Source organism: Balaenoptera acutorostrata, chromosome 1 (genome assembly GCF_949987535.1).
Source record: "Balaenoptera acutorostrata chromosome 1, mBalAcu1.1, whole genome shotgun sequence".
Lineage (NCBI taxonomy): Eukaryota > Metazoa > Chordata > Mammalia > Artiodactyla > Balaenopteridae > Balaenoptera > Balaenoptera acutorostrata.
Window position 1 is genome coordinate 146596937 of NC_080064.1, and position 14779 is coordinate 146611715.

Consider the following 14779-nt stretch of genomic DNA (forward strand, 5'->3'; position numbering starts at 1 on the left):
ATGAAGCAGAATTTCTCCTAATACTTACTTAGACTAATGAAATTCATGCATTCATTAAATCAACACTGGCGTGCCGATATGAGATAAGCAAAAGGCATAGTAAATAATTTTTCACTGAAATAAATCCTACTGTTTTATTTTAAATCTCTTAATGTTTATTTACCCTGAGTTCAAAAAGGAAATCTATCCTAATTAGAAAGAACAAATTCAAAATGGAGTTCCCCTGTGAGATAATCTATACAGAAGAACTAACTTCACAAATAGGATGTGACCTCAGGTTTTCCAGTTCTTTCTGAATGTAAACTTATTTACTTAAAGCATAGAAAAATTTATATTTTCCCTGATAGTCATGCCCTGCTTGTCACGATATCAGTGATTTTTTGTGGAAAATGAAAAGGCAAACACACTGGTTGAAACACATGCATAAAATGATTTGAAGTTTATAATTTCAGTGGAAAAAGACCCAAGGAGATAAAAACTTGCTAGCAACTAGTGCTTATACCCATGATATGTCAGTTATTTTAGGAAATTTTATATATATTATCTTCAAACCTTACAACCACCTAAAAGATATTTATTACCATTTTCACTGGAGCTAAAAAATACACTGTGGAATAAACAGATAAAGAAACTAAAGCTGGGCCAAGGTTACACCATGATTTTGTGGCAGAGCCAGGAACTACAACCCCACGTGTCTGACTCCAAAGCCAGCACCTATGTGGAGTAATGGATACTTTCAGTGACTCCCCACTGGAGGTGGCAGGGTGTAATTCTTGCTCCCAGGGGGCTTTGGATCTCGTGGGCCCATTTTTTTATCCATGGTATTGGGTGTTTTTAGCACTCACTCCTACTGCACCTACACACCAGACCCCAAGTACTTTTAATGGCATTAATATACAGAAACCCAAATCTAGACTTTCAAACAAGATATGAGATATATACACATTCTTAAGAGAGTCATTGGATTACCTATCCATTATGCTGGCTAGTGAAGTAAAAATAGTGACAAACTCTGATAAAAGTTTGGAAAATGAAAGCGAAAATCCTAAAAATTATGTCTTAGTCAACACGATGACATGGAGGATTACTTACCAATAACAATGCCACCAATGGCTCCAGCATTCTGGATGTTGCGTGCCTTTTCTGCAAACATGCACTGTCCTCTTTGTATCAAAGCAATCTTTCCCATCACTGACTCAGGGTTAGTAAGCTCTGAACAACCATTGTACGGTTTACTGCTTGCAACAAATCCTCTTGTCTGGCAGACATAAAAGTAACTTAAGTAATCTTTTATCTTCTCCAATCACTACCTAGTCATTAAAATTCAATATCTAGAGCTTTAAGTAGACCTCACTTCTTTTCTAATGATAACATATACAATATATATTTAGCACAAATTTTTGTTTTGAACATTTTGCATATTATAGTACCCAACCAATATTTCTACTGTGCTTTGCAGTTTATGAAGCATTTTTACATAAATTACTAAACCAGATCTTTTTAATGACTCTGAGTGAAGTAATACAGATAATATTTCCATTTTACGTATGGGGAAACTGAGATTCGGTTTACATAATTTGCTCAAAGTCACGATGTTAGTAAGTGGTAAAGTTGGAACCTCAGGCTGACTCACTACATACCCACACCTACACTTACAAGAAGCTGGGAACCATGTTTAAACCATCACTGGTAACAGGCAAAATTTTTGAAAGAGGGGAAAAATGGATTTAGTCTACATGAATCTGCAAGTCTAGGAAGTTCTTCTTCCTAGAAAAATTAAATCCACCAGAGAACTGATTTTAAAGATGTGAGTGTAAAGATGTTTTAAGATTCTTCTCTCTCTTAGAAGGTAAACTCCATGAGGGCATAAATCTTCACTGTTTTTTGTAAACTTGATATATAGCAAATATCTAAAATACTGCCTAGAATAAGAGTTGTTGAATAAATGAATCAACTATAAACCTACATAGCTTTAAAATATACACTAGAAAAAGCTTAAGTTGGGGGTAATAGAGTTCAAAGACCACTGGCTTTAGATGATCAGAATAGTTGGGTTCTGGTCTACTGGCTAGCTTTGCTACCAGTTAGTCAGATAGTTGAACCTGTGAACTTTGTTTCCTACAGTAAAACTAACAGGATAGACTAGCTTAATGGCCTTCCAAATTTGCTCAGTGGAACCTCAGTGTCTGATGCTTTCCACAGCCACTTGTCCAGAGCACCTCTGCTTTAGCTGTTCCCTACATTAAGCCTCTGAGTTAGATTTTTGTTCAAAGAAAAGTTTCAGTAGTTACAAAGTTTGAAAACCATTTTTAGATAAGTTAAAGGCATTGAATTAGAGAACAATATCTGAACATTTTAAGTAAAATTCTATAACCATACTGCATACATAAATTATGCCTCAATATTTTCAAGATATGCTTTTAATTTTAATCTACTTTAATCTGGGAGATTAAATATTTAGGTGTTTTAAATAAGTTAAAACTACTAAATTAGAAAAGAGACTAAGAAATTAGACAATACTTAACTAATATTTGAGTTCAATTTCAACAAGCATATTATAGGTGTACATACCTCTTTATGTTTAGACAGATCTAGCCCAAACTGAGCTGGACCAGCAGTTAATACTACCCGGCCAAAAAATGGGTGAGAAACAATTTGTACAGCTCGTGGAGGTAGCTGCTGTTCTTTTTGTTGTTGACTTGACAATTCAATCATCTCCTGCATAAACCTCAACCCATCTTCTGCGTCAATTGAACTAGCAGCCTAGGAAAGAAACAAATTAATTTTATCCTTTCTTTCTGGAAACTTTCAACTTTTTGATTTCTTAAATACTACTGCACTATAGTTTTCTACTCAAAAAATTTCTCCTATCAGTTTTGGTCTCTACCAAATATTTATGGCCTTATTTGTTCTCAAAAATATTACTTCTGGAAATATTTTCTGCATATAACATCTGTAATTTTTATTAATGTCTCTTTCACTGTCCTATAAACCACTTTTGATACAAATTGAGAAGTGCACTTCCACTAAATGCTCACTTTGCTTGTTTTCTCCTCTGGTTGCCCTTTTAAGAAATAAACCTCATAACTGACCCATATTCCCCTTCTTCTTTGAAATTATGAACGAACAACCAGATAAAATTCAAAACATAAGTATCAGGCACCTATTACATCCCAGCACTTGACTAGGCACTAGGGACATAATCTTTTACTTTAAGAAGTTTGTATCTAGAGGAGAGAGACATGTAAAATTAGCTATGATAAAATTTCTCAAGTGGGAAAGTGCACTAGTAACACAGACAAAGGAAGGACTGATTCTGTCAGTGTGTATCTGGGAAATATTTGGAATGATTCAAATTGAATCTTAATAGAGGAAAAGGTGAAGAGTGCCTGACTACAGGAGGAAAAGGATGAATTCCTAACACCTTATAGGAAAAGTCAATGGAACCTGACAAGGGATAGAGGACAGAGGAGAACGGAAAGGAGCTGGGAGAAAGAAATTCAAGCCCATCCTCAGATTTCTAGTGTTGGTGACTTAGAGAATGATGATAGGGTTGACTGAGATGGAGAACGAAAGGGCAGAGAGACAGAATGTAGTGGGAGGAGGGAGAGAGAATTAATTCAGGTTTGGACAGATTGAGATTGAGATGCAGAAATGTACGGCAGGTAGACTATAGCTGGGTTTAAAAAGTAAAGTAAAGTTGGGTTTAAGAAGTAAAGTAAAATCAGGATTACATACATGTATCACGTGTACAAAGATGACAGCAGAGCTTGTAGAAATAGATGACACTATTGAAGAAGAGTATAGTAAGAAAAACATACGATCCAGGTTCTTTGGTAGTGCCTACACTGAATCGTGCCAAGAAGAGCTGCAAAGGAATCTACAAAATATTGCACAGAGTATTTGGAAAGGTGTTGCTGGAATGCCCTGGAAGCCAAGAAAGGGGTAGGTTTTAAAAAGAGGCCAGCCAATAGTTACATAAAAGTTCAATCAGAGGAGGACTAAGGGGCTACTGGCTGGCAATTATGTCACTGGTGACCCATGTGAAAGCAATGTCATCAGAGATGTCATTCCCACCGCTGGGGAGTGAGGATGAGTGAAACGTAAGCAAGCAGACAGAAGTCTCATTAGGGAAGGAGGGATGATGTGGCAAGAATAGGGATGAGACAGAAACCTGAGGGGAAGGCAAGGTGAGGGGAAGGCAAGGTGAGGGGAAGGCAAGGTGAGGGGAAGGCAAGGTGAGGGGAAGGCAAGGTGGTGGGAAGGCTGAATCTGAGATTATGGGGTATCTGAATATGGTTCTACTAGGTTGAAATTATTTCTCAAACTGTAGTTTTCTCAGAATTAATGCAGTAATAAGGTGGATAATTTAAAGGCCTCAGGTTATGAAAGCTTTTAAAGCAAAAATCAATAAAAATTTCTCAAAGAGGTATGTTATGTTTCCTAGGCATAGATAAATAAATGCAAATTTTGATTTCTATAATGAATAAAGTATTTAAATTCAGCTCTTTGGAAACTAAAATAGTGTAAAATAGAGATATAAATATTAAAATGAATTATTAGCTTTTAAGATTATGTTCTAAATAAAATAGTGGAAAGACAAGGGACTGAGAAATAGAAAACTTAGATCTGAGTCCTATATTTGACCATATTAACATAAGCAAATTACTCAACCTATTTGTGACTTGATTGATTTATAATACAAAGGGGTTGAATCAGATGGCTTTCCAAAATACTTCCAAGTCCTAAAATTCTGATACTGTGACTTTAAACCACAAACTGAAGGTTTTTAAAAAGCCAAATGTCATTATCTTATTAAAGCTACTGAGACCAAAGAGGACAGAGATGGTAGCTAATTAGTACAGCAATGTCTTACTTGGATTGCATGTTGAACCAACTGGACTCTTCCATCTTTGAGGTGAATCAAACTGACCCCCATCTTCTTCAAGATTTCTAAATGCTCAGGGTTAGTGGCCATGAAATCTCTGGCTCTCAGAGGGGGTTTAGCTCCACTCCTGAAACTCTCCTCTCTGCTAAAAGGAATTATAGGCAAGGCTTAAAAAAACCCACAAGTCAGAATTGGGAAAAAAAGCATAAGGCAAACAAATTGCTAGTTTTAAACTAATGAAAAATGGAATAACTAGAAAGAGTTACTTACCTACATATAACTTAGGTTTTTAATAAGTGGTATAGCTTTCAAATATATTTTACAGTTACAAAAGCTTGTATATTATCTATAAGGCAGTATTAATCAACAGCATTACAATTATTTGAAGGTACACAATAGGTTGGCTTAGAGATTTATTATTATTTATTTCTCCCTCAAAAAACAGATGTTTCTCTCAATATTTTAAAAGCAAAACAATACTTATATCAGTGAATGGTAACATTCACTTAAGAAAAATAATTTTTTAAAATTTCCTAGTAATGGTTTTTCTAATGTAACTATTTGGAAGAAAATGCACTCATTAAGGCAAAAAGTTTTATTCAACAACCAAGAATAAGTACTTCATCAAAAAAATCAAATCAAAACACTGTTATTTTTCCTATACAGAAACTACAGATAAAAGGAAAAATATTTTCTACATATACAAAACGTGGAAATATTTGATGAAACTGTTGTGTAAAAATGTGCTCTGGATCTAGAGGGGTGGGATAGGGAGGATGGGAGGGAGATGCAAGAGGGAGGAGATATGGGAACATATGTATATGTATAGCTGATTCACTCTGTTATAAAGCAGAAACTAACACACCATCGTAAAGCAATTATACTCCAATAAAGATGTTTAAAAAAAAAAAATGTGCTGGGGAAGTTACAAACTATCATACGCTGCCATTATTCCTTGGTTCATTAAACAAAAGATACACAGAAAATTTCCATAATAATAAAGACATTACTGCAGAATAAACTTTGCTATCTAACTTTACTCACCAATTTTTAATTTTAATCAGTGATAAGTACATACTCAGTATTTTTGATCTAAATGAATGTCTTCTTGGCTGTTATATGTTCCTTACATTCTCTGTCATTTACTAAGAATTCATTTTGATACTAACAAATATAAAATAAGACATCTTACACTCTGATGATGCCTCGAGGACAGCTCTTGTCCACCACATTTTTCAAGGGTTCACGGATGCTCTGAGCATACAGTGGGTCATTAGGGAAGAGAATCTGAGTGTTTGGACAAGTCCAATCAAAATTACTGTCATCCAGTTCCGTATATTCTGAAGTCTAAAAATATAAAAGAATGTTATGTAAATAATTATTTTACTTTATAGTTTGTTCAAAGGAAACATTTAAGTGAAATGTAAGTATACACAGGATGTAATAAAAGAAAACATCAAGGGTACTTCTCCTACCACACTATATTTATAGAATTCTAGTCATGGATTACTTTTTACTTGGAAAAACAAAACAAACACATAGGAGTAAAAAAGGGAGTAAGACATTTAGTTCAAAAACATAACCTACTGTGTTCTTCTTAGAGAGTCTTTGATTTGTAGTAGAGAGCCAAAGAGGTAACAGATGAGCTTCTGTTGTAAAAATGTAATCTTCTATGTCAAAAATAACGTCTTCTTTATCCGCAAATAACAGGTAAAGATATTTAAACATTTCGGCCAAGAAGAAGGAATCCATTCTAAAATAAAAGGATACAAATAAATCTAAGAACATAAAAATATCCAAATGCCAACTATCTGAAAGCCACAGAATCAAGGTCAATAAAGCTGTCTACACCAGTACAGACATCCAAAGAACTACAGAATGTATCTATCCTCTGGTGTAATAGCCTTGACTCCAAGCATATTCCAAGGAAATGAAAAAGACCAGAAGGGCTGCCTACCACACAGGTACACTAAATCTTGTCAGTACTGCAGACAAGGTTTTTCTATGGGCCTTCTGAGGGAGAGTTTTCCATTTCTTCTACAGGGAACCAACAGCAGGGAGGTAATGCAGATGACCTTTACTACTGAGGACCATATAAGAATCTTCAATTAATATTAATTGAACTGGATAAAGTAATACAATTTTGATGCAGCCATTTAAGTGATAACCAAGAAGGCTTTAAAAGTAATCATTTACAAAAAGTTACATGAAAAAAGCACAACACAAAATCACATGGATTATGATGATAACTTTGTAAACATTTAAATACCTGCCAAGTGTGACTTTACAAATGATTTAATGTTATAACGTTTTAACAAACATTTTAAAGGAAAGCTTTTATAAAAAGTGGTAGGAAAAGAGCACAGTCGTTAGATGGAGTTACAATAACAAGGAATTTAATTATATGTGCTACTTCCCGAAGCATCCTAGCTTTTAGCAGTTACTAGACAGGCTGCACAGTTTCGTGACTGGCCAAGCACAATTCCTGGTACACAGCAGGCACTCAATAAATGTTTGCGAATGCAAGTTTAAACAGCATTACTAAAGAATGAACTGGAGAGGCAGTTGGACATAGCGGTAAAGAGCTGGGGCTTTGGAAATAGAAAAGAACTTCTGATGGCGAGCTACGTGACCAAGGGGATATTATATAAGGACTGTGAGCTTCAGTTTATCCTGAAAGGACATAATAACAGTACATGCCTAACAGTGGTGCAAAGGCTAAATGACATACTATAATGTCAACTATTCAGCATAGCACCCGGCATGCGTATGAGCTCAAAAACAGAGCTATCATTATTTTTCCCAGACATAAATGATGTTTTATTTTGGAACAATAACTGTAATGTTTCAAAACTTCTTTGAACATTTTGGATGTTAATCATTTTATAACAGATAAAATACTTCCCTGTCAATCTGCAATACACTTATGGTAATTTAACTTTTTCTGGAGGACTGACAGTTATTACCATAAGCATACGCTAGCTTAAGAACTGTAAACTGATGTGCAAGATTTTGATTTTCGGCAAATTCCACAAGTGATTACGAAACAGATGATTTGTAAATGCTTAGAAAAGACTAGAGATGTGGTAAGATCACTGCAGTATGAGTTGGGTAAAGTTAGCAAGTTTGGGTATCGTATCACATAATCTATTTTGTACTTGAAAACCATAAATATGTACACAAATGCAAACACAAAGGCATTAAAAATGTCTGGAAGACTGTTTCTAAAACTGCCAACAGTGATGATCTTAGGATGGCAAGTGGGGAAAGTATTGTAGGGAAGATTTTCGTATTCTTTTTGCCATTTAAATTCTTTAACTGATCATTTATTATAAGAAAAATACAGATATTTCTTTTCTGAAACCTGTGTGTGGGGGGCCAGGGAATGGAGACACTGGAGAGCCAGACAACAGCACCGGTAGCTCCGCAGGGGAACAAGCAACCAAATGCAGAGAGCAGGACATGGAAGATTTTAAGGCATAATTATCTAAACCCCAGATCCCTGAAAACAGTAATTCAGCTAATACATTAGATGACTGAGATGAGATTTAAGCCTTCTTTTTGGTCTAGAAATGCACAAAAAAAAAACCCAACAAAATGAAATTTTGCTGGGATGAGTATCAAGTTCTAAGTTTGCACTTTTAAAAATCAAATCAGTTTCTGAAGAGCAGGGTAGAGAACACCCATTTGTCAGCAAGTCATTGTCAAGTATCTGAGGTCAACCGGCCACAAGTCCACTGTCCGTGAAACGTAATAAAGCTGCTAAAGCACATCCAAGAACGTGGTAGGACAAGGATTAGGAGTTCTCAACCTTTTGGTGGGCCAAATGCATGCGAGAGACGCAACACTACCACGAGGAACAGTGAGCAGACCAAGTGGTGATCCTCAAGTGGAGAGAGGGTGTGAGCCCACCAGCCCCTCAGAAGATGACCCGTCTTGCACCTGGACCCAGACGGCAACAGCGCTTCTGCACCAAGCGCACCTCGGGCCTCGTTAACTCTGGACGTGATGCTTTAAGGGGCACTCTGCACACTGGACTGCGCAACCAGATGCGGCACAGGCAGCCGCCAGAGATGCAGAAACAGCGCCGCGGGAGGGACACTCAGCAGGAGGAAGAGGAAGGACGCTGACTTTAGAAACACGGAACTCTCTGAACAGAGCAAATCATGTCTTCCTCTGTAATTGCTCCACCTGCTACGTTTCCTTCTGCTCTAGCGCTCAGCTCATCACGTGGCTGGGATTACTTCTTTACATACCTATCTTCTTCACTGACCGTAAGTCACAGGCCGGCAGGGACTGATTCTAATTTATCTTTTCATCCTCTTACCCAAGTGCAGCGTCTGGCACACAGCAGGTGATTAATTACTGTTCCTTGAATGAGCTGCCAGTAGAGCATATAGTCAAAAGCCTATCCGCCTTGATTAGAATTAACCTTACTAACTGTGTGACCTCAGGCAAGCTCCCCATCTCCCTGTGCCTTGGTTTCTTCATCTATAAAATGAAGATCATAATAGAAATTACACTTCAGAGGGTGGCTGTAAAGGATCAAATGAATTAAACATAGAAAGTGCTTAATTAGAAGAGTTCCTGAAATGTAGGAAGCAGCCAATAAATGTTACAGATAAATACAAAAGCTATCTGCTTTCATTTCTTGCTGTTTTCTGTGTGTCTGCTTCCAGAAACCTATCCACTTCTTATCAGCTGTGGTCAGGGAAGGAGGTCCCAAGCCTAATTAACTAATATCTAAATGCTCTGAGAGAAGGACTGAGGGTCAATTCTGCGAGTAGATAATGAGTGCTGTATTGCACCTGTCCCTAGTTCCTCTGCCGCAAACTCCTTTTACTACTTTCCTTTTTCTAGTTTTCTAGTCCTGATTCTTCAGGACACAGGACGTTCAAGTGACTGTCATATCCCAATCTGCATTTCACATCCCTTTAGTATGTTTCATAGCACATATACAATGCTTTAAAGCCTGTTTATCTGCCTGCCCCAGTGATTCAATGATAGAAAAGACATGTCCTTTTATCTTTAATCTTCAAAACCTAGCATAACTCTGGCACATAAGACACCTCGGTAAACATCTGTGGAATGAACCCTTGCTAACCAAATGCACAAACAAACTTTAGTGTTCATTTAGAAATGTGTTGCTATGTTCTGGACAGTTAAAATAACAGAATCAAATGATCTCAGAATAACTGGAATGTTAGTGAATATCATATTAACCAAAGGGTGCTTTTCATATCTTGAATACTCCATGTCAACTACATCTATCCAGTATCCAATGAAATAGAAACTGCCAATGGTCCTCCCCAGCTCTCCAAGTCAGCAACAGAATAAGAATATACACATTAACCACGATATTGCTTTTGAGGAATTCTTGACTGAACAGGAATCATAATCCAGATCATTAGTCATCATCTTGATAATTTCTAACATTTTACATAATATAAAAAACTATTAACAAAGAAGAAAACCCCAACTTTCCTAATACTCCAAAGACCAAGGTTCTGATGTTTAACAATCATTTATTCATCTATTTAAAAATCATTTGAGCACCAACTATATGCCAGGAACTATGGTAAAAACACAGACTTTTCAAACAATTTAAAATAAGCCTATTCAAGAGAGTTTAAAAAATAAGCACAATGAACTAAGGTTTGCATCTTCAAATACCCTTTGTAAAAGCATTAAGCTGATCTGAAATCTGACTAACAATATTTTGTGTTGTTTCAGAGTTACCCTGAGGAAAGGGGAGGTTAGGAATTGTTTTACCTGTCCTCATGACTTCCAGTACGAACATCCTTCATGGCAGCAAATCCGCAAGGCACTCTAGCATATTTATTTAAATTTTCAATAAGTGTTTTCCCTACTTCAAGGTAGTAAGGATCTCCTGTAGCCTATTAAAAAGGAGAATATTTGTATACATATACATAGCTTACATAGTACCATATAACCATTTATTTATCAAATATTTATTGAGTACCTACTAGGTGCTAGGCATTGTATCAGGCACTGGAACACACGTTACATAGAACCTAGTTCTGAAAGTAAGCCATGGATCTGCTTTATGAATTTCTTAAATACACAACTGGAAAGCTGCACAACTGTACATCTTAGGCTTTGGATGAAATTTCTAATGCCCAGAAAGGTTGCCTGATTAAAAGAAGGCAAGAGACATGCTTTAGAAAGCAGCTCTAGAATATAAAATTTCTCTTTAAAGAAATGTTTCGTAAATATTTTGAAAAGGCATAAAACTTAGATGTCAATTCTTGCATCTTTCAATAACTCTACGAACTAGGTGAATAAGAACCATGATATATCCAACCATTATAACATTAAACAAGAACTTTGAAAAGCCAGTACTATTACTATAAGATAGTGAGTTATCCAACAGAGAATAGGAGCTAAATAGCAAAAAGAGAGTTAAATTAGCTTACTTTATACAAGAAGTAGGTACTTTCTGCAAATTCTGGCCTTAAAGGATGTTGAGCCCAATGCACCCTGAAATCTGTGGTAAATGCCTAGACAAAACAACACACAAATAGGCATAAAAATGTGATTTAAAAAAATAAGTAGTTCTAGAATATATAGTAGTATATAAATTAGATCACAAACAAGAAAAAATAGTTAAAATATTGATAACAATTTTCATCTATAAAATGAAAATTTTCACTGCTTAAAATCAAAATTCATTTTTGTGAAGGCTGTTATTTTTACCAATTAAATGGAATTGCTTTTTTAAATGATCACTTTGGCTATTAGGAAGCTTAGGAAAAACTATGACCTCAGTAATGCCACTACACAGGTCCTCACTGTCTGCATAATTGTGTTCTCTTCTTTTTCCTTATCTCCACTTTTTCCTCTTAATAAGTCTCTCACTCTCCTATTTCTATTTTAGCATATGCTCTCTTTTTTTTTTTAATTAATTAATTAATTTATTTATTTTTGGCTGTGTTGGGTCTTCGTTTCTGTGCGAGGGCTTTCTCTAGTGGCGGCAAGCGGGGGCCACTCTTCATTGCGGTGCGCGGGCCTCTCACTATCGCGGCCCCTCTTGTTGCGGAGCACAGGCTCCAGACGCGCAGGCTCAGTAGTTGTGGCTCACGGGCCTAGTTGCTCCACGGCATGTGGGATCTTCCCAGACCAGGGCTCGAACCCGTGTCCCCTGCATTGGCAGGCAGATTCTCAACCACTGCGCCACCAGGGAAGCCCTGCTCTCTTTTTTATGAGTCTCAAATCCTCTGTGGCTTGAAACAAACACTTTAGGAAGCCTTCTAAATTGGTGAGATGCTTAGATATCTCACAGAAGGTAGTCAATAAGTAGGGATAGAACAAGGCCATACAAAATTTGGAAATTTTTAATGGTACATTTCTGGAAAGCCAAAAGGTATGCTATTAAAATCTTATGGTATCAAGTTAGCAAGAATACTTATTAGTAACATATAAAAACCAGGGAGAATAATTCTTAAGCAGCGTGAAGAAGAGCTAACATTTCCAAACTTCCAGGGAGCATGTGTGATCAGCAAGATTATGTTCAATGTATATTGTTTTCATAAAAGAAGCTTTAGCAAATAAAAAGTACAAAAGTCTCCCTAGCTGGTGGGTACACGTAAAAGTTAGAATGAGACACTGTGCAATGCCATGGATTAGGAAAGGTTGAGAAATACCAATTTGGGATTTTTTTTTAACATTAAATTAGTAAACTATCAGTATTAAACTAGACTTCTCTTAATACACGAGGAAAAGGAAAAACATATACAATACTGTGAAAACCAAAAATATATTAATTAAATAAACTATTTAACCAGGAAAAATGAAAAAGAACCAACCAACCTTAAAGATGGCATTTTCTACCTTTAAATTAGCAATCTATAGTATATGTAAATTAGAATTCCAAAGATGATTTGCTTACCTCTGGTAGAAAATTGTGTTTTTTAATCACCTGATATAACATTTCATGAGTTTCAATAGCAGGTCTAATATCCCCCTTTAAGACCTAGAAACCAACAATAACAACAAAATTATCCAGTAAAATATGAGTTGACTTTATCTATAATCATTATATAAACAGAAAAATGTAGATTAATACAATTTTGAAGTGTGACTGTTTTGGTAATTCAATTTTAGAGATCACAAATGCACTTAATTATAATCATTTTACTTTAATATTAAGAGAATTAAAAGAGGTTTTTTTACCTGCAAACCTGGAAAAAAGGCAAGCAAAGCATCCATCCAAGTCCGAGCATTCAGCATTGGCTTGTGGATATGCACATCAAGTAGAAGAGGTGGCTGGCTTATGTACCTCATTATGGCATCATAGTGCTAAAAAAGATCACAATATGTGTTCATGAAAGTAGATGAAAAAAGCTGTACTATTCTAAACACAGCATATCATTAAATATGTGAAGAAATGAAACCCGAATTTACATATGAATAAATTTACTAAGTAACTGTTAATTAACTATGGAAATAGTTAAATTCCTTTAGATGGAAATCTTTGTAAAATATACTATATATACTCCCCTATGTTCTTAAACTCTGATGCAGAATATTAAAAACTATAGATAAAATGGGACCTTCTGAAGGGTATAGACCTAAACATCACTATCCTGCAGGATTGTGGCCCAAGGATGCTCTTATGTCCCCTTGAAATATAGTTACAGGCTTCTATATCACAGAAATAGTTTCATTTTCTCCTTTGTCTAGGAAGTTTGCTCCGTAGGCAGCTAACGTAACATTCTCGTGCTCATCTACCTATAAACTAATGCATCTCATCACTGTTGCCACTCTTACGGTCCACTGCCTCTGCCTTTTATGGTCTTAAAAACTCTTTTCCCCTTCCTTTATCTTCTCCTAGATATTTCTCAGCCTTGACAACAAGAGGTTGAGCTGTCAGAGTCAATGAATGATAACAAACCAATAAAAAAAAAATCTGTCCTCATGCACCTCAAGAAAGTCTTGTTATAATCTAATAAATGATATATTAAATGATATATGTAATAGTGTTTCTAAAAGTATTCAGTGATGACTTATTAGGACTTTTACTAGGTTCTTTCCCTAACTCATCTATTATTTATTAACTATTATTGAGTACCTGATAGATCTTAAAGCACTGTTCTAATCACTTCATATGCATTAGCTCATTTAATCCTCCCAATAAATAGTACTAGCATTCCCATTCTGCGGATAAGGAATAGAGGAAAATAGCTAAGTTACTTGCACAAAGCCACAAAACCAGTGGCACAACCAGGATTTAAACCCACACAGGAGAACTCCGATACTTTTAACCACTATATTGTACTATCTCACAATAATGTGGGTGAACTCACGGGTGGGCAAAGAAATGGTAAATTATTTTGAAAAGAATGTACTGACACAGCTGATGAGTTCACTATAGTTAATTTCAATTTGCTTTAATTACAGACAAAGGCGATCCAATAAGGTTCAATAATCTCTCCCTTCTCCCCTAAAAACATGCCTGTGAGTCTGATCCACACTTAAGACGTACAGACCTGCTTTTGAAATGAATACTCACTGGTATGTTCAAGTCTCCAAAGCCCTGCACACTTGGTGTGGTCAAGGACTAGGCCAAACTTCCAAACTATTCCAAAAAGAATTAGAATCCAAAGGAGAAAACTTTGGATTTCAATAAATTCTCTTCCTTGTATAAAAGATTAGGTAAAACTCAAATCTACATATTTTATTACTCACTGGAAAATCTTGAAAACTTCTGACGATAGATGAAAATAAAACTACTTTGTAAACTAGTTTTTGAAATGAATGTAGTGTTTACCCTGTCCCTGTCCAACATCATCAGGGAATACTGACCAAAAAACTACTACACATTTAAAAATAACTTTTCAGAATGTCACCTAGATGATTGAGTTTCTATCA

At 35.9% G+C, this 14779-nt stretch overlaps 1 protein-coding gene across 5 annotated transcripts in view; it reads right to left on the reverse strand.

Annotated features, from left to right (window-relative positions):
* Positions 1 to 14779, reverse strand: part of EDEM3 (ER degradation enhancing alpha-mannosidase like protein 3) — a 422356-nt gene that overhangs the window by 373285 nt on the left and 34292 nt on the right. For 3 of the 5 annotated variants that reach the window (XM_057530986.1, XM_057531006.1, XM_057530995.1), the window contains exons 10-18: positions 13082 to 13207; positions 12798 to 12881; positions 11326 to 11409; positions 10661 to 10785; positions 6476 to 6641; positions 6081 to 6235; positions 4877 to 5033; positions 2572 to 2763; positions 1093 to 1258 (exon numbers count right to left, since the gene is read on the reverse strand). In XM_057530986.1, the coding sequence (XP_057386969.1) occupies positions 1093 to 1258; positions 2572 to 2763; positions 4877 to 5033; positions 6081 to 6235; positions 6476 to 6641; positions 10661 to 10785; positions 11326 to 11409; positions 12798 to 12881; positions 13082 to 13207 (1255 nt within the window). The remainder of the gene's footprint in view (positions 1 to 1092; positions 1259 to 2571; positions 2764 to 4876; positions 5034 to 6080; positions 6236 to 6475; positions 6642 to 10660; positions 10786 to 11325; positions 11410 to 12797; positions 12882 to 13081; positions 13208 to 14779) is intronic. The other 2 variants (XM_057530987.1, XM_057531017.1) reach the window with 1 other exon arrangement.